The sequence below is a fragment of the Aquarana catesbeiana genome, linkage group LG03 (assembly GCF_042186555.1).
Source record: "Aquarana catesbeiana isolate 2022-GZ linkage group LG03, ASM4218655v1, whole genome shotgun sequence".
In the NCBI taxonomy this organism is placed as follows: domain Eukaryota; kingdom Metazoa; phylum Chordata; class Amphibia; order Anura; family Ranidae; genus Aquarana; species Aquarana catesbeiana.
Genome location: NC_133326.1, coordinates 184,774,859 through 184,794,806, shown reverse-complemented (window position 1 = coordinate 184,794,806; position 19,948 = coordinate 184,774,859). Strand labels below are relative to the sequence as shown.

The 19,948-nt window shown below is 39.5% G+C and overlaps 1 protein-coding gene across 4 annotated transcripts in view; it reads left to right on the top strand.

The window, feature by feature from the left end:
- The window catches only part of CCDC146 (coiled-coil domain containing 146), a 160,355-nt gene that overhangs the window by 57,079 nt on the left and 83,328 nt on the right, over positions 1–19,948 (top strand). For all 4 annotated transcript variants that reach the window (XM_073619596.1, XM_073619594.1, XM_073619597.1 and 1 more), the window contains exons 3-4: positions 6,638–6,720; positions 13,582–13,791. In XM_073619596.1, coding sequence (XP_073475697.1) covers positions 6,638–6,720; positions 13,582–13,791 — 293 coding nt within the window. The remainder of the gene's footprint in view (positions 1–6,637; positions 6,721–13,581; positions 13,792–19,948) is intronic.

The window sequence follows — 19,948 nt, the reverse complement described above, 5'->3', positions numbered from 1 at the left end:
AACAACTACTCCTGTCCCACCCTGGTCATTGCTGATGATGGACTGAAGTTGCATCTCGCCAATGCAACCCAGCTCATTAACCACTCCTTGGCATGCAGTACACTGAAGGCCTATCGCACTGCTTGGAACATTTACCACAAGTTTTTGGCCTCTTGCCCCGGAGCAGCGATAGGCGACATTGGACACGTCCTAGCCTTCATATCGTATTGCCACACGCAGCTGGCCCACTCTCACAATACTATCACGCTATACCTAGCCGACGTCCAGCATTTCCTGTCCTTCCAGGACCCCAGTAAACCGTCAGTATTCTCGGCCCATGTAGTCAAGTCCCTCCTACAGGGCATACAGAAGCACCAACCTGTAGTCAGTGGGAAACGCCTACCTATCACGAGTGCCCTCTTCAGGGACATGTCTGTAATCCTTACTCGTTCTCCCTTTGAGGCTTTGCTCAGCCTAGTCATCCAGGCGGCCATCTACGGTTTCCTACAACCTAGTAAATTTACCGTCAGCAGCTCCGGCAGTCAGACACTGCTCCGATGCCACCTGACTCGTTTTCCGAACCATAACACCCTTCATCTCACAGTCTGCAAAACGCAACAAACTGGCCCAGGGGTTGACATCAACCTGTTTCAGACTAACAATACTTAGTGCTCAGTGACGGTGCTTGACCGACTACTGTCCCATCTACCCAGCCAATCTGATGGTAGCTCGTTGCTACCCTTTCTAACCAGCCCCCTGAGTGGAACAGGTTTATCAAGCATGTCAGGATCCTCCTAAGCAACTTGGGCTTCAATCCCAGTCAGTCCTCATGACATTCCTTCCGGATTGGAGCAGCCTCAGCTGCCTCCCAACATGGAGTACCAGACCATGTAATCAAGAAACTAGGCCGATGGAAGTCCACTTGTTTTGCCACATACATCCCAAATCCTCAGAAAGAAATGGCACAAGCCTTCACCAAGCTGGCTCAATAAACACAAGAATCAATTAAGTGTTATTCCCCTATCTGAGTCTTTTGCCCCCTTTTTTTTGGCATACTGACCAGACCACCAAGGCACACTTCAGGTCTATTTATGTTGTAAGTCTTGTCGCGTGTTTATGTGATCCACATCCCTCTCTCGGTCATAGGGCCACGACCATAAATAAGAAGGCCAGTATGGTGGCCTGAATTTATGGGAGGAGCCCGGAGAGTATTTAAGCAGCCCACTCGCCCATGCTCTTTGTCAGTTCAGTGCATGATACCCTCCCGCCCTTCCCTTTTTCAGGGCACTTCTCAGAACATCCTTCTTCATAAACCACCCATTACTTACCTTGAGTATGCCCCCTTTTCTTGGCATACCGACCAGACCACACTTCAGGTCTATTTATGTTGTAAGTCTTGTCGCGTGTCTATGTGATCCACATCTCTCTCGGCCATAGGACCACGACTATATATATATATATATATATATATATATATATATATATATATATATATATATATATATATATATATATACAGTATGTGTGTGTGTAATATATAGAGTATCTCACAAAAGTGAGTACACCCCTCACATTTTTGTAAATATTTTATTATACCTTTTCATGTGACAACACTGAAGAAATGATACTTTGCTCTCATGTAAAGTAGTGCGTGTACAGCTTGTATAATAGTGTAAATTTGCTGTCCCTCAAAATAACTCAACACAAATTGGGCCCAATTAGCCATTTTCGCTCCCCGGTGTGATGTGACTCTTTAGTGTTACAAGGTCCCAGGTGTGAATGGGGAACAGGTATGTTAAATTTGGTGTTATCGCTCTTACGCACTCATACTGGTCACTGGAAGACATTAATGGCTGTGTTGAGTTATTTTGAGGGGACAGCAAATTTACACTGTTATACAAGCTGTACACTCATTACTTTACATTGTAGCAAAGTGTCATTCTTCAGTGTTGTCACATGAAAAGATAGATATACAGTTGATATAAAAATTCTACACACCCCTATTAAAATGTTAGGTTTCTGTGATGTAAAAAAATGAGACAAAGATTTTTTAACTTTTAATGTGACCTATAAACTGTACAACTCAGTTGAACAACAAACTGAAATCTTTTAGGTGGAGGGAAGTAAAAATAAAACAACTAAAATAATATAATTGCATAAGTGTGCACACCCTTACACTGATACTTTGTTGAAGCACCTTTTTGATTTTATTACAGCACTCGGTCTTTTGGGGTATGAGTCTATCAGCATGGCACTCTTGACTTGGCAAAGTTTGCCCACTCTTCTTTGCAAAAACATATAAAATCTGTCAGATTGCGAGGGCATCTCCTGTTCACAGCCCTCTTTAGATCACCCCACAGATTTTCAATGGGATTCAGGTCTGGGCTCTTGTTGGGCCATTCCTATACTTGAATTTTCTTCTTCTTATTCTTTTGTTGATTTGGATGTATGTTTGGGGTCGTTCTAATGCTGAAAGGTGAAGTTCCTCTTCATGTTCAGCTTTCTAGCAGAATCCTGAAGGTTTTGTGCCAATATTGACTGGTATTTGGAACTGGTCATAATTCCCTCTACCCTGACTAAGGCTCCTGTTCCAGCTAAAGAAAAACAGCCCCAAAGCATGATGCTGCCACCACCATGCTTCACAGTGGGCATGGTGTTTCTTTTGGTGATGTGCAGTGTTGTTTTTGCTCCAAACCTATCTTTTGGAATTATAGCCAAAAAAGTTCAACCTTGGTTTCATCAGACCATAACACATTTTCCCACACACTTTTGGGAGATTTCAGATGCGTTTTTGCAAAATTTACCTGGGCTTGGATGTTTTTCTTCGTAAGAAAAGGCTTCTGTCTTGCCACTCTACCCCATAGCCCAGACATATGAAAAATATTGGACATTGTTGTCACATGTACCACACAGCCAGTACTTGCCAGATATTCCTGCAGCTCATTTAATGTTGCTGTAGGCCTCTTGGCAGCCTCCCTGACCAGTTTTCTTCTTGTCTTTTCATCAATTTTGGAGGGACGTCCAGTTCTTTGTAATGTCACTATTGTGCCATATTTTCTCCACTTGATGATGACTGTCTTTACTGTGTTCCATGGTATATCTAATGCCCTGGAAATTATTTTGTACCCTTCTCCTGACTGATACCTTTTAACAATGAGATCCCTCTGATGGTTTTGAAGCTCTCTGCGGACCATGGCTTTTGCTGTAGCATGCGACTAAGAAAAGGTCAGGAAAGACCTACTAGAACAGCTGAACTTTATTTGGGGTTAATCAGAGGCACTCTAAATTATGGCAGGTGTGTACTGACTCCTATTTAACATCAGTTTGAATGTGATTGCTTAATGCCGAACACAGCTACAACCCCAGTTATGAGAGGGTGTGCACACTTATGCAACCACATTATTTTAGCTTTTTAGTTTGACTTTGTCTCACTAAAAGATTTCAGTTTGTTTTTCAACTTAAGTGTACAGTCTATAGGTCACATCAAATGTGGAAAAAGTTCTGAAATGATTTATCTTTGTCTCATTTTTTTTACATCACAGAAACCTGACATATTACCAGGGGTGTGTAGACTTTTTATATCCACTGTATGTGTGTGTGTGTTTGTGTGTGTGTATATATATATATATATATATATATATATATATATATATATATACACACTGTATATGTATGTGTATAATCCCAAAAAAACTTAGTATATCAATCCATCTGAGACATCTTTACACAATCATCACAATAGTATATCAATGATCAGCAGATTATGGTACTAAAATACTGTATAGCCCCCATTGGATCTCACAGTCCAGAAGCTCTGCTAATATATGAACTTGAGTATTCTGTATGGTAAAGTAAAACAAATCACAGCGTCCTTATTACAACACATGGCAGACCACCCAAGCTAACTATTTACATTGATATTAAAGCTGGCATTCTACTTTGAGTGTGCCTAAGCAGTACTCAGAAAATCTACTTTTTTTGTCAAATTTTGTAAAACATCAGTGCTCTACCTTTGCCTGCAACCTTATAACTACTGTAAATTTCTGCTGTTTGAGAGGCACTGCTGCCTCTGATTGCTATTCTTGTGAATTTTGGAGTGGGATTAGTTGCTGTGATTTTCACTGTTCTACTGCTTGATTCATTATGTGGATCTGTGCTTTATACATCTCTCCTTCTGCTTCTTGATCATTACCCACACTTATCAGATCCCCAGTCACCAGGGCGAGCTCAAAATCCCTACTTACCTACCAAGTACCAAGATGGCCGCCTTCGTTCAGAGACCCAGTGCAGAACAATGTAGCATATAATGCCGATAATGGGGAAAAATCAGCTACAGGGAAGCTACAGGCAATACTGGTGACTAATCCTTTGCCCTCTGCTTGCCTTTTTTGTGGTACAGCTTCCACAGTTCAGATCCATTTTAAGATGATTGAATTTATTCTAGAAATGATTTCATTTTCTGAATATAGCTGTTGCACAAGTGCCAATGCTAGATAAATTATTCATATCTATGTTATAATTAAAGTATAGCCAATTAATGTAATTAAAGTACAAGCAGCTGTTTTTTCATCATAAGCTAGAAAAGTTCTTGGCTATCCATCTGTTTTGGAAAGTATGTTGCATTCTTGAATGCTGTCGATATTTGCTCATGTGTTGACAAGACCCAAAATGATTCAATATGAAAAACATGAATATCTAAGAAATATATTGCATATGAAAAGCAATAGGCCCTACACATATTAATTTGTGGTTTTTACCTTAATTTTCACTAAAGAAGCTGATCTTGTCCAAAATGTATATGATACCATGGTATTGTAATAAAAGTTTTACCACATGAAGAAGTGAAAGACAAATATTGGCACAGAAGGCAAAGTACTTTTGCAATGCAAACCTACATTGCAAATTAAAGAAATGGAAAGAGAAAATCTCCAATGATCAGAAGTAGCATAAAGTCAAGAGCAAATGAGACTCACACTATTAACAATGTTGTCTCATAAATTAAAGCATACTGTTTAGTTGTATGATTTAAGTTGCAAGGAAGAATTATAACAGGGCACACTTTGACCAGGTTTTTATTTTGTAAAAATGGTTATAGCACTACCCCCATAGGGGGGTAGTCACACAGAATTTCCTTCATTCACTCAAAGGCAGTAAACAGTCCTTGGCTTGTTTTTTTGTTGTTTTATTAGGGATGATAACTTGGATGAGGTAGGTAATTATGGGATGCCCAACTTGAAAATGTCCAGAACTTATAACAAAAAGGGGACAACTTCCTCCCTATTTACAAAGAAATCTTCTTCTCCCTTCCTCATACACAAACTTGGTTCGCTATGTACAGAACCTGTTGATCACTCTGGATGGAATTAACAGTTCCTTGTTAATTTAGCAACAGCCCACTGCAGGCTAGGAACTTCCCGTCCCTTTGTGGATAAAGTAGCACATGTGGAGTGAACAACATCTCCTTGCCTGTAGACACTGAGCCCAATTCTACCACTGCAGAAAATGTTAGCCTGCCTGTGAAGACTTGGCACACCACTGTTTTCAAGAGAGCACTGTTACAGCTGACAGTCTCTCCCCTTATCTTGTTCCTGCACGGTGCTGATCTACTCATTCCTTGCTCTCTCCTGCTGCCTCTCCGGCATGATTGCCTCCAAATGCCTCCTGTGGTGGGATCCTTTCAGGCCAGCCTCCTGAGCTCCAGTCCATGGTAAAACCCCTCCCCAGCAGGGGTCCCTCAAGGGCTACCGACAGCCTTTCCTCAGCACTGCTTTTCCATCTTCCACCAGACTCCCCTGCTGGCATGATTCATGTCTATTTAAGGGCCTCTTTAGCTCCCTGCCAGGCCCCCAACCTGCGGATTGACTAAAGGCCCCTAAATATTCAAGGCAACCCCTCCTAGCTTCCACCCACTATTTTCTAATCTAGAACATTCTCCATCATTCTAGAAACAGGGGGAGATACTAGAGAGCTGCCAGGATGATTTATCCAGCCCTGGCCTCTGATAACTCTGACCCAGATTCAGTGACTCGGGTTTATCCCTGTGCCAGACTATGCTTTTACCTACTCTCACTACTTGTAACACACACTAGAGGGTGTCATACTGGGAAGCAAGCAAATTGGCTCTCTGAAAAAGGAAAAGGATCCTTTAATAACGTATAAAACGTAAAGGTTTGAAAACTGGCATATGGTTGTTTACTATTCATTACCACCTTTTGCATGACTTAGCTCATAAAAGTTACACAGACTCATGTACACATATTTAGAACGTAAAATGGTGCTTACTGTATACTGTACTATAGAAATGGTTCAAAAAATGTACGTAAAAGGAAAGACTCGTTTTGAAACAGAAATATATTCCAACTAACAGAACTAGTGTTAGGTATAGCTGACTAGGGATGGCACAATCCTAATCCAATAGGCGATTGCATACCGTAGGCACAGAATTAGGATGTTTATGGCTACCCTAAACCTAGGCACATAAACTGTAGAAACTAAGATGACGTTATAGAAAACTAATCAAAAAGGAAAGATTACATGCTACAACATGAATCTGTCCATGAAAGCTTGGCTAATCCAGGCCACTCTATTTCAGTGACAATTAAAGAATAATTCAATTTGCCTGGGTTAAAAACAAATCTCTCTATTTTGTTTCTTATAGCTTTTGGCATCTGGAAAAATCCCTGGAACCAGAGTAGCTGAGCTCAAGGCAAAATATACTTTGCTATATGAAACACTGAAAAGGTATGTTTTTACCATCTCATCTTAAATGTACTGTAAAAGTCAGAATTACACATGCTCAAATAGTATTCTTTTCCATTACTATTGGGGTTCCCAGACTATTCTACCACTCTGATTGTTTGATTATTATCTTCATAATGTCTACCAGCTGAATGTAGTATTAGAGCTTTACTCCATAAACTCTCCATAAGACCCAATTTAGAATACTGGGAGAAGGGAAAACTCAAGGCAACTAATGTAATTGTCTCTTTTAAAGTAGCAGGTTGTAAAACCAGATACCTGCCCATGCCTAATCAAGTAACATTGGCTTTGTTACTATCTACCCTGGTGCACAGCACTCTTTTACAGACAGCATGCAGTTAGTCCATGTAACATAGAAAAAAAAATGTCATGATGCGTTCTGAGCTACAAATTTGCAAAATGCATTGTAAATATAGTTGGAGAGAAGTACAAGATACAAAAAGTGCTAAAAAAAACCCAGGTCTATCCCCATTTCCATAAGACCCAATTTAGAATAATGGGAGAAGGGAAAACACAAGGCAACTAATGTAATTGTCTCTTTTAAAGTAGCAGGTTGTAAAACCAGATACCTGCCCATGCCTAATCAAGTAACATTGACTTTGTTACTATCTACCCTGGTGCACAGCACTCTATTACAGACAGCATGCAGTTAGTCCATGTAACATAGAAAAAAAATGTCATGATGCATTCTGAGCTACAAATTTGCAAAATGCATTGTAAACATAGTTGGAGAGAAGTACAAGATACAAAAAGTGCTAAAAAAAAAAAAACAGGTCTATCTCCATTTCAAATGTTTTCCCCTTTTTAATGCTATCTGTTTGGATCAAGTTGCCTTTAAAAAGTGTGTATAGCACACACCAGATTCCAGCAGCACTAAATTGTCACTGACAAATGGAATTCGCCTTCTAATGTTTGTATTGGGTGGCATGTACAAAAGATAAATAATTTGGAATATTTCTTCAGCCCTCCAATAAATCAAAGATACAAACAGTTGAATCTTTTCAAATGAATCTGTCAGCCACAAGAAAAAATAGATGTACTCCTAAAAGCTGCCGCGCCTATTTCCTTTATGATTAAAACCATGATGATTACAGTGTTAATAATTATGAATTAAATTTGGGAACTAATTTAAGGTATATACTTACTTGACTGGGGCTGTAAATATTTTATATTAAACAATATCAAAGTTTTATACTTCAAATTTGTTTCTAAATTTACTTGTGCAAATAGTTTTTTGATTTTTGATATGTATAATCTAATTTAGAAATTGTAAAATCTAATTTACAAATTGCACCATCATTTAAAATAGAATTAACTGGATGTTTTTGCATGAAAATGAAGTATTATTGCAAAAGTAGAAAGTACACTCTTGGCACAAGATACAATGTAAAGTTATGTACCTTAAAAAAAGTGCCGCTTCTAACATCCCATTTCATAATTTGTTTTTGTTCTCGGATGTGGTTTTTGTATTTGTGTTCTTGTTCACAGCAAGGAGTGCCTTCCTTTTCTGATGTATATCAGTGATAACAATATTTTAAAATACCATGTGAAATTGTATTATCCTCATAGACTTGACATTCATTTATCCTCTGATTGTTACAACTCAACTATAATTTTCAATCTTAACTTGTTATTAATATTATTAATTAACCTATGTACTACAAACTTGTACAAATGTGTGCTGAAACTAAATTCACGCTAAAAAGTCTATTTATCAAAGATCCAATTGCATTTTGTCTGACATATACCCACAATTCCTTTTTTTAAACATTAATAACCTAAATATTAGTGCAGCACAACACACATATGGTTATATATAAAGTGCAAGTGCAAAAATATTGCATATAAAATCAATATCGCATATGTAGTATCGCATAAGTATGCATGAACTGTTAATAAATCCACTTATAACGTATATAATCAGTGCCAATTGTCAATATAGCTCAAAAATGACACAAAGTTCATAAATCATACTTTTCCACCTTTGTCCATATAAAGTGATTTCGTAGAACAACTGTAAATAAAGTGCCCATGCAATCCTCCACCAGTGCTCACTGGCCACTCACCTCACACTAATACCCCTGCTTTACCAGTGAGTCATAGCAAGCTGTTCCCCTTAGGGACTTAATCAGATCTGCATGACGTGTTCTCCTTCTGGTTTCCTTAATCAGCTACTCGCATCACAGGTGCAGATTAAGGATAGCGATATAGCGCGAATCCTTCATAGACCCCTAAGAGTATGCAGGCCCATACATTGATCAGGAGAATTCAGAATTGTGTTGTTAGTCTTTAGAAATATGAGATTTGTTCAAAGATTTGTTGATTTTTTTTTTGTGGTAAATTTGTTTTCAAAACAAGTCAGCAGGTGCCTCCTATATTCCTATATTCCTACCTTGACAGGTCCTGTTTTAAATATCTTTTTAGAAAACTGGACTCTTAACATTGGATAAGTTATTGTCTTATATTCTTATATGTCATTCATTTGTAATATGTTTGTATGTAAAAACAGGCAGATCTAGCACTTTTTGTAGCTGACTTTATTGTGTGTGTATATGTATATACAATTTAATTCCCGGAAAGGACTGTGGGAAAAAAAGTTTGCTTACCTATACACTAGCGGCTGTTGTCCCCTTCAAAGTAGTCCCCTTGTGAAGCGACACACACTTCTAGACGGCTGTGTCTGTGCTAGAAACATTCTTTGAATTAATTTCTGGAACATTCAGCAGTATCTTTGTTGCAGCGCTGGATGTCCAGAATGTCATCAATTCTGTGTCCTTTTAAGGCATATTTTTAATTTTGGAAACAGCCAACAGTCAGGAGAATAAGGTGGTTGATCAAATTTTGGGATGGATTTCTGGGCCAGGAACTTGCAAACATTTAATACATCATGTGCAGGAGGATTGTAATGGTGGAGAATCAACTTGTAAGGACAGAGTTCCGGGCATTTCCTCCAAACAGATTCCTGTAACCTTTTCGGAATTTCCTAGTAACATTGTTGGTTCACCTATGTACCATGTCTTATGCACTCATAATGAACTTATACATAATGAACTAATCAGAAAACACAAATTTCTTTGGGTGATGTAATTTTTTTGTTTTCCGCTGTATGCTCTAGCATTTTGTTTCCAGATGTATATTGCAGCATTGAGGACACCGTTGATCCTGACCAAATCTCCAACTCTATTTGCAGAAATGCAGCCCCAAACTTGCCAGGAACCTCCACCATGCTTCACTGTTCCTGCAAAAACTCATTATTGTACCGCTCTCCAGGCCTTCAGAAAGCAAACTGCCTCCTGCTACGGCCAAATATTTCAGATTTTGACTCATCAGTTCAGAGCTCCTGTTCCCATGTTTCTGCACCCCAGTTCCTATGTTGTGGTGCATAGTTGAGTTGCTTAGCCTTGTTTCCATGTCCTATGCATGAAAACATAGGAACTCGGGTACAGAAATATGGCAGTAGGTGCTCTGGACTGATGAGTCAAAATTGGAAATATTTGGCTGTAGCACGAGGCAGTTTGTTCACCAAAGGGCTGGCAAGCAGTATAATAATGAGTGTCTGCAGGCAACAGTGAAGCATGGTGGAGTTTCCTTGCAAGTTTGGGGCTGCATTTCTGCAAATGGTGTTGGAGATTTGGTCAAGATGAATTGTGTGCTCAATGCTAAGAAATATAGGCAGATACTTATCCATCATGCCATACCATTAGGAAGGCATGTGAGTGACTCCAAATTTATTCTGCTGCAGTACAACAAGTCCAAACATACAGCCAACATCATTAAGAACTATCTTCAGCATAAAGAAGAACAATGAGTCCTGGAAGTGATGGTTTAGTTCCACACAGCCCTGATCTCAACATCATGGAGTCTGTTTGGGATTACATAAAGAGACAGAAGGATTTGAGGCAGCCTTCATCCACAGAAGATCTGTGGTTAGTTCTCCAAGATGTTTGGAACAACCTACCTGCAGAGTTCCTTCATAAACTGTGTGGAAGTGTACCTAGAGGAATTGAAGAATTGATGCTGTTTTGAAGGCAAAGGGTCACTCCAACTCCAAATATTGATTTGATTTTTCTTCTGTTTATTTTCCATTTTTTATTTTATCGATAAAAATAAACTATTAACACTTCTATTTCTGTAAGCATTCTTAATTTACAGCATTTTTTCACACCTAATCATTGAAAACTAAAAGTGAACAGCAGCGCTAAATATCAGGGCAATTCATTAAAATAACGAAAAGTCATCAACACCACAATATTAAAATGTGAATCTCTTGAGGCCAACAAAGTAAACCCCAGAAAAAATGGTGTAGAGAATGGAAAATCAGTGAATGAAAGTCCATGAAAAAGTCACACAAATTATGCAAAAAGATGCCAAGGTAGTTTAGGCCATCCTCCAAAGAATGATGAGATCTTCACACAACACCGTGAGTGTAACAAGCACCTCTCCCCGTCAGCAATGAACTCACGAAAGGTAGTTGCCTCACACTCGTGTGTTTGGCAGCAGAGCAGTTACCCATGTAAAGTTAATAACATTATTACGCCAATCTCCAACTGGTGCAATCACGGTGTAGCACACTCACATAGAGGGGAGATAAAAGAATGCGCCACTAGTGCAATAACGTCTAAGGCTCCATTCACACTAGCTCGTTTTTTGATGCATTTTGCATTTTGCAGAAATGCATGGGAATTTTTTAACATGGGTTCCTATGGAACATGTTCACATCAATGCTTTTTTGTATCTCTGCGTTTTTGGAAAGGGTCGGGGACTTTTTTTCATGCAAAAAGCAGCGTTTTGCATGTAATGGATTTCAATGGACAAGCATCAAAAACGCAAGTGCACCGTTTTTGCAGCGTTTTTGGTGCGTTTTTGGTGCGTTTTTGCCGTTTTTTTTTTTTTTTTTTTTTTTTTTTTTATTTTTTATTTTTTGTAATTTTTTTTTAAGACTGTAAAAAAAAATGAAAAAAAAAAAAAAAAAAACGCAAAACGCAAATCGCGGCAAAAACGCCGCAAAAACGCTACAAAAACGCTGCTCAAAAACGTGCCAAGCATGAAAAAAAAACCTCCAAAAACGCTCAAAAGCAACATGCATAGGTGTGAATCGAGCCTTAAACCATAGTCTATTTATTGTAAAATCTTCAAATATTGCACTTACAAAGTTCACCTGTATAATGAGCATAGGAAAAGATGTAACCTAGAGCGCTGAGGCGAAGATGAACAACAAACAGCAGGTAATGTCTCATCACGCTGAAGATTCAGCCAGAGCATCAAATCCCGGACACGGCGTGACATAGATGTGTGGAGACTTCTGGTGATATCTGACAAATCCTTCTAGTTGCCGTACAGCCACATTGATGGGCGTGTTGAGACATTGCCTGTTGTTTGTTGTTCATTTTCGCCTCAGCGCTCTAGGTTACATCTTTTCCTATGCTCATTTTACATGTGAACTTTGTAAGTGCAATATTTGAAGATTTTACAAGAAATTGACTATGGTTTTAGACGTTATTGCACTAGTGGAGCTTTCTTTTATTGCGTATTGATGTTATTAACCCTACATTGGTAACTGTTCTACTGCCAAACACGCGAGTGAGGCAACTACCTTTGGTGAGTTCATTACTCATAATGCTTAGTTCATACTAAGTTTGTTGCACTTACGGTGTTGTGTGAAGATCTCTTCTCTCTTGGAAGGATCGCCTAAACTACTTTGACATCTTCTTGCATCATTTGTAAGACTTTTTCATAGTCTTTCATTCACTGATTTCCATTTTCTACCCCATTTTTTCTGGGTTTAATTTGCTAGCCCCAAGAGATTCACATTTTAATATTGTGGTGTTGATGACTTTTCGTTATTTCAATGAATTGCCCTGGCATTTAACGCTGCTGTTCACTTTTAGTTTTCAGTGATCATGTTTACCATTCATTTATGTTATAAGCAGCTGCTTTTTTCCTGTAGTATATAAATTTTGTCTTGCTTCCTCATTTTTTGTTTTCTCACTTTTTCTTTGGTGCAAAGGTGAGCGAGTGTTTTTTATGTTTATTTAAATAACTTGATTTTCGCAAATATTTTTTCACACCTGCCTATATATATATATATGTATGTATGTATGTATGTATATATATTTATATATATATATATATATATATATATATATATATATATATATATATATATATATACTGAATAATTTAAACAATGGTTTGACAAAGGGTGTAAAGCAGGCCTGTAATGCAGGGCCACACCCCAAACCATGCATCCGGCCGCCTAATCTACATGCGGGGCGTCGGACGCATAGATCCCATGACTGAATATTTGCTAGTGTCACACTGATTCTCCTACCGGCCAATCAGGACCGGTTTCACGATTGGACAAAAGGAGAAGCGATTCTTTTGGCCTAGGAGGAGGAGGGAGGAGACGCACGGCCACCGTGATGCAGAGGAGGAGACACAGGTGAAGCCATCGCCCAGAGGGAAGCCCTGCTGACCCACCTGGGGGGGGTGGCGGGTGACCCGACCCACCGGGGGGGGCTGAGGGTGCACTGTTTGCTGCCCCTCCTAAAAATATATCAGCAGCCGCCACTGATGTAAAGGCTGTTTTTAATTGATTCCATATGCTATTGTCATTGATTTGGCATACTTGATATTATTGTATTTATATTACAGAAGAGAATTCAAAACATAATATAAACTGCATGAGGTACATTACAGCATTTATCATCTGACATACGACATGTAGTATGGAGGAGAAAAAACAGACTGATATGATTCAGATTGCAATGCATAAATGTTACATTTATTAAAACTGGATAGCATGAAAATATAAAGAATGACCTTTTTACTGTACTTTCACAGTATACAGGAATCTGAAGTACAACTGCTACAAGATGCTAAGCGATTCACACAGCAACTGGAACAACAGCAACATGAGCTGCAAAAAGTTGATCAATTTCCTGAGAGCTCCAACACAGAAGTATCCAGAATGAGACAGCAATTGCTGAAATATAACAACGATTTGCGTGAAGCAGAGGACAGAGAATATCGTCTGCAATTTAAACTTGACTGGTAAATGATCTTGAGTGAAAGCATATTTTTTCATTCTTTATTTTGCTTTTAAATATTTTAACATAGAAGTTGGCAAGATCTTGACACAGTGATCACCAGTCACAAAATATGGGGAGACATCACTATAATGGTACAGTAAGTCATAAAGCATCCTGCCATAGCGATAAACATCTTACATCTATTTTTTCAATAACCAACTCTTCTTACTAGCTTTAGCCTAGAAAATTAAGAGTCAGGGATAGAGTGGCAACATTTTTCAGATGTAGCTATCTGTCTAACTGTGGATAGGCCAAAAGGAGAAGCGATCCTATTGGCCTAGGAGGAGGAGGGACGAGACGCACAGCCGCCGTGATGCCGAGGAGGAGACCATGAGCATTGCTTGGAGAAACAGAGACTGGTTTGCAATGTCCTACCAAACTATAACGAAAATCCCTCATGGGGTTGAAATTAGGGAATGGTATTCTGAAGTAAATGTGTAATCTATCCACTAAAACCAAGTTTTACTGATATTTGTTTCCCTTTTTTTATTTGAGAAAGCCAAGAAATCTTCCATTGTTTTGATTTCATTAATTTTGGGAAGTCATAGACTAATTGGTGAGGGAGCCGTCTGTTTCTAGTATAAGGGGATACAGGCTTTCACAGTGTTCAGGAGGTGTATCAAGAGAGACTTAAATCATAAAGTATAATTACCCAACTCAGTGCTACAGACATACAATACCCCGAAAATATGAATTCAATGTGCAATATCACTGCAGCGTTCAATTCACTATACCCAAAATATGTAGCACACTATAACAATAAGAAAGGCGCTGTGTAGGCAAGGGTGTGAGATCGAGGAGGAAGGCCACAAGGTCATCGCCTAGACGTACATTAATAATTTTGAAGGAGATTTTCTTCACCTAATTCCAAAAACTGAATAAGATAGCCTGTAAGTACTGTATGTATGTTCAGTTATCCTAAAATAAATTAACATTAAAAATCACATTTTAATTAATCTAAGGTATACATTTACTAGTCTTATGGTGTAAAAATATCCAGTTTTATGCACTATTTCTGTGACGTGAAACTCTACACAAGTTTAACAGTGGTGCATTTTCTGAGCCAACAACTTAATTTCTAGCTTACGTAAACCATGGCAAAACATCAGGTCTTTAACGGGAATGGAACTTGATTTTGCTTCCTGGATATTACCCATTTCCAAGCCTAAAATACTCAGACTGGAAGTGATTAGTTTAATTGATCAGATTTTAAAATTCACAAAGTGAAATGCTGTTCTAAAAGATAAATGGTTTATGAGTTGAAGATTATTGTCTTTGGATATCCTTTTTTGTGGATTGGTTTCTACCTGATCCGATCATTACGTTCAGAGGTTTTCACCAGATAGCAATGGTTCCTATCTGACATCCTAGTAGAAATAAACTTCCTTCAACCTGGGAAAACTCCAAGAGTAGATGACTACCTATTATAAACCTACTGGAACAACCTGGCTCCTATATTGAAAAAAAGACCTGCTCGGAAGCATTGAAGCAATAGTTTCTTTCAATCTCAATTATTTTTTTTCTTGTTCTGGCTGTACATCTTTGCATATCAGTTCCCCTGCCCCCATCATTGGTGTCAGTGGGAGGAATTGTACCCCATTGTTGGTGTCTGTGGAAAGAATAGTGCCCCATCATTGGTATTATGGAAAGAAATGGTGCCCCATCATTGGTTTCAGTGGGAGGAATAAGGTCCCATCATTGATATCAGTGGGAGGAATAGTGCCCCATCATTGCTGTCAGTGGGAGGAATAGTGCCCAATCATTGTTGTCAGTGGGAGGAATAGTGCCCCATTGTTGGTATCAGAGGAAGGAATAGGTCCCATATCATTGGTTTCAGTGGCCCATTGTTGGTGTCAGCGAGAAGAATAGTGCCTCATGATTGATATCAGGGGAAGGAATAATGCCCCATCACTGGTATCAGTGGGAGGAATTGGGCCCCCTTTTTGGTGTCACTGGGAGTAATAGTGCCCCAAGGGTTGGATATAGGCAGTCAGTTTAGAGATCAGTGTTCTAGGGGAATGATTTCTTATAACAACATTATAGAAATTTAGGGATGTGTAATAACATAACAAATCTGCACCTTTTGTGTTCATATTCAGTTAAAAGTAAACCTGCTATTAGACATCCCTAAACTAGTAACAGGACTGTAAGGTAGGCATGCATAGGTGCCTTCAAACAACTCTACATAGCTTTATGTACACCATGGAAGTCCCGAGAACCCTGGGGGACAACTGTGTATGTCTCAGCTGCAGCTCTGGAAGTTATGGTTTGATGTGGACTTTCCCTCCTCTTGTATTTTGCTATTAGTCATTGAGCCACCCTTCATATTTGGGGTTCAACAGTCAGGTGTGGGAGGCAAGAGAAAATAGCTTAAATTTTAGAACTGAAGATGAGATTTGCATAAGTGAGCACCTCAGATTAGGAGCTAGAACATATCTAGCAGTATTTTCAGGCATCCTTATATAGTACATTTCATAGTCCTGTAAGTATTCGAGGGATGTTAAGCACTGTCAGCACCGAAAAGACCCTCCATACTAAAGGAGAGCCGGGAACGTACCCGGCAGGTACCGCCAGGGGCCAGCACAGAGGGGGTAGAGACAAAGAGGTGCAGGCACCAGAAAAGAGTAGATGGGTGACAGTCAGGAAGGATAGAGGGGGAAGTGCCAGAGAGGCCGATCCTGGGCTGGAGCATCCCAATAAGTATGCTCTATTGAGTGACAATGGTGAAACCAGTCAGTGACCAGCACTGCTGGAGCTAAGGGACTCTCCTAGCTGCCAGGGGAAGAGTGTCCTAAAGAACAATTTTAGGGACTTGGGAGCTAAATTGAGGAAAAGGACCTCCAAGGTAGTATTCTCAGGAATGCTACCAGTACATCAAGCCACACCAGAAAGGCAGAGGGAGATTCGGGAAGTAAACAAGTGGCTGTGGAGCTGATGTAGTAAGGAGGGGTTTGGGTTCCTGGAGGACTGGGACAACTTCTCAGTCGGTCACCAGTACTATAGAAGGGACAGACTGCACCTAAATGAGGAGGATGCAGATCTGTTGGGAGTAAAGATGGCCAAAAAGTTAGAGGGGTTTTTTAAACTAGGTGACTGGGGGGGAGGGTCCAGAGGTAGAGATAGTCAGCGTGGAACATAGTCCAGAGGAAGTATTGGGGGCATTAGTGGTAGGTTCACTAAAGCACATAAACCCAAGGTAAGTATAGTAACAAGTCCTAGTTGCAATCTCGGAACACCCAATAAGAGGATAGTATGCTACTGGTCTAAACTACGTGGCATGTTCACCAATGCCAGAAGCCTGGCGGACATGATGGGTGAACTAGAGATACTGTTGTACGCTAATTTGGATTTTGTGGGAATTTCAGAGACTTGATTCAACAGCTCTCATAATTGGCCAGCAACCATTCAAGGGTATACCCTTTATTGCAGGGATAGTGAGGGTAAAAAAGGGGGAGGGTTATGCCTGTATATCAAGAATAATGTACAAGTGAATGAATGTGAGAGATGACATCACTAAGGGAGCTAGGGAGGAGGTGGAATCCTTATGGGTAGAGCTCCAAAGGGATGAAGCTAAGGTGAAAATAATACTGGGAGTATGCTATAGGCCCCCTAACCTGAGGGGGGAGGGGGAGGTGGACCTCTTATTACAATTTGGATTAGCAGCAAGGATGGGAAGTGTTATCATAATGGGGGATTTTAATTATCCAGACATAGGCTGGGTGGACGGAACCACGCATTCGTCTAAGGCTCGCCATTTCCTAAATGTCTTGCAGGACAATTTATGGGTCAGATGGTAGACACACCAACTAGAAATAAAGCGTTACTAGACCTACTGATTACCAACAATACAGACCTGATCACTGATGTGGAAATATGGGGCAGTTTAGGAAACAGCGATTACAGATCAATTGGCTTCAGTATAAATCACACAAGTAGGAAACATAAGGGAAATACAAAGACACTGAATTTCAAAAGAGCCAACTTCTCTAAACTACGAACCTTGCTAGAAGATATAAATTGGGATAAAATCTTAGGAACAAAGAACACGGAGGCGAGATGGGTTCACTTTAAGAGCATATTAAATAAGGGCATTAGCCAGTGCATCCCATTGGGTAATAAATTTAAAAGAGCAAACAAAAGTCCTGGATGGCTTAACGCCAATGTAAAAATGCATATAACAGCAAAAGAAAAGGCCTTCAAAAAATACAAGGTTGAGGGATTATCATCAACATTCAAACTTCATAAAGAATACAACAAGAAATGTAAGGGTGCAATTAGAGCGACTAAGATAGAACATGAAAGACACATAGTGGAGGAGAGCAAAAAAATCCCAAGAAATTCTTTAAGTATGTAAACAGTAAAAAAGGGAGGACAGACCATATTGGCCCCATAAAGAATGAGGAAGGATATCTGGTTACAAAGGATGGGGAGATGGCAAAGGTATTGAATTTATTCTTCTCCTCAGTCTTCACGAGGGAATCGGATGGCTTCAGTAACCATGCCAAACCATTGTTCCTAATTTTTACTCACAGTCTACTGACTGGAATGGTACCAGCGGATTGGAGAAAAGCCAATGTAGCACCAATATTTAAAAAGGGCCCAACATACATCCCTGGGAATTACAGACCAGTTAGCCTAACATCAATAGTATGCAAGCTCTTGGAGGGGATGATAAGGGACTATATACAAGATTTTAGTAATGAAAGTGGTATCATTAGCAGTAATCAGCACGGATTCATGAAGAATGGTTCTTGCCAAACCATCTATTAACCTTCTATGAGGAGGTGAGTTGCTATCTAGATAAAGGAAGGCCCGTAGATGTGGTGTATCTGGATTTTGCAAAAGCATTTGACACAGTTCCCCATAAACATTTACTGTACAAGATAAGGTCCGTTGGCATGGACCATAGGGTGAGTACATGGATTGAAAACTGGCTACAAGGGCGAGTTCAGAGGATGGTGATAAATGGGGAATTCTTGGAATAGTCAGGGGTGGGTAGTGGGGTCCCACAGGGTTCTGTGCTGGGACCATTCCTAATTAATTTGTTCATAAACGACCTGGAGGATGAGGTAAACAGTTCAATCTCTGTATTTGCGGACAATACTAAGCTAAGTAGGGCAATAACTTTTCCGCAGGATGTGGAAACCTTGCAAGAAGCTCTGAACAAATGAATGGGCTGGGCAACTACATGGCAAATGAGGTTTAATGTAGAAAAATTTTAAATAATGCATTTGGGTGGCAAAAATATGAATGCAATCTATACACTAGGGGGAGAACCTCTGGGGGAATATAGGATGGAAAAGGACCTGGGGGTCCCAGTAGATGATAGGCTCTGCAATGGCAGGCAATGCCACAAAGCAAACAGAATATTGGCATGCATTAAAAAAGGGATTAACTCCAGGGATAAAGCGATAATTCTCCCGCTCTACAAGACTCTGGTCCGGCCGCACCTAGAGTATGCTGTCCAGTTCTGGGCACCAATCCTCAGGAAGGATGTACGGGAAATGGAGCAAGTACAAAGAAGGGCAACAAAGCTAATAAAGGGTCTGAAGGACATTAGTTATTAAGAAAGGTTGCGGCCACTGAACTTATTCTCTCTGGAGAAGAGATGCTTGAGAGGGGATATGATTTTAATTTACAAATACCATACTGGTGACCCCACAATAGGGATAAAACTTTTTTGCGGAAGGGAGTTTAACAAGACACATTGCCACTCATTAAAATTAGAAGAAAAGAGGTTTAACCTTAAACTACGTAGAGGGTTTTTTACTGTAAGAGCGGCAACGGTGTGTAATTCCCTTCCACAGGCGGTGGTCTCAGCAGGGGGTATCGATAGTTTCAAAAAACTATTAGATAAGCACCTGAATGACCACAACATACAGGGATATACAATGTAATACTGACATTGTATTACTTTGTATACAACATAGGTTGGACTTGATGGACTTGTGTCTTTTTTCAACCTCACCTATTATGTTAATCTAACAAAAAGTTGACTTTAATTAAATTTATGGGCCTTTTTATCTTTGCTACCCTTTTTTAAAGTAATGAATGTAAAACATGACATTTCCATAATGTGTCCACATTGTGAAAGAAACAGTTTCCATGTAGGGATTACA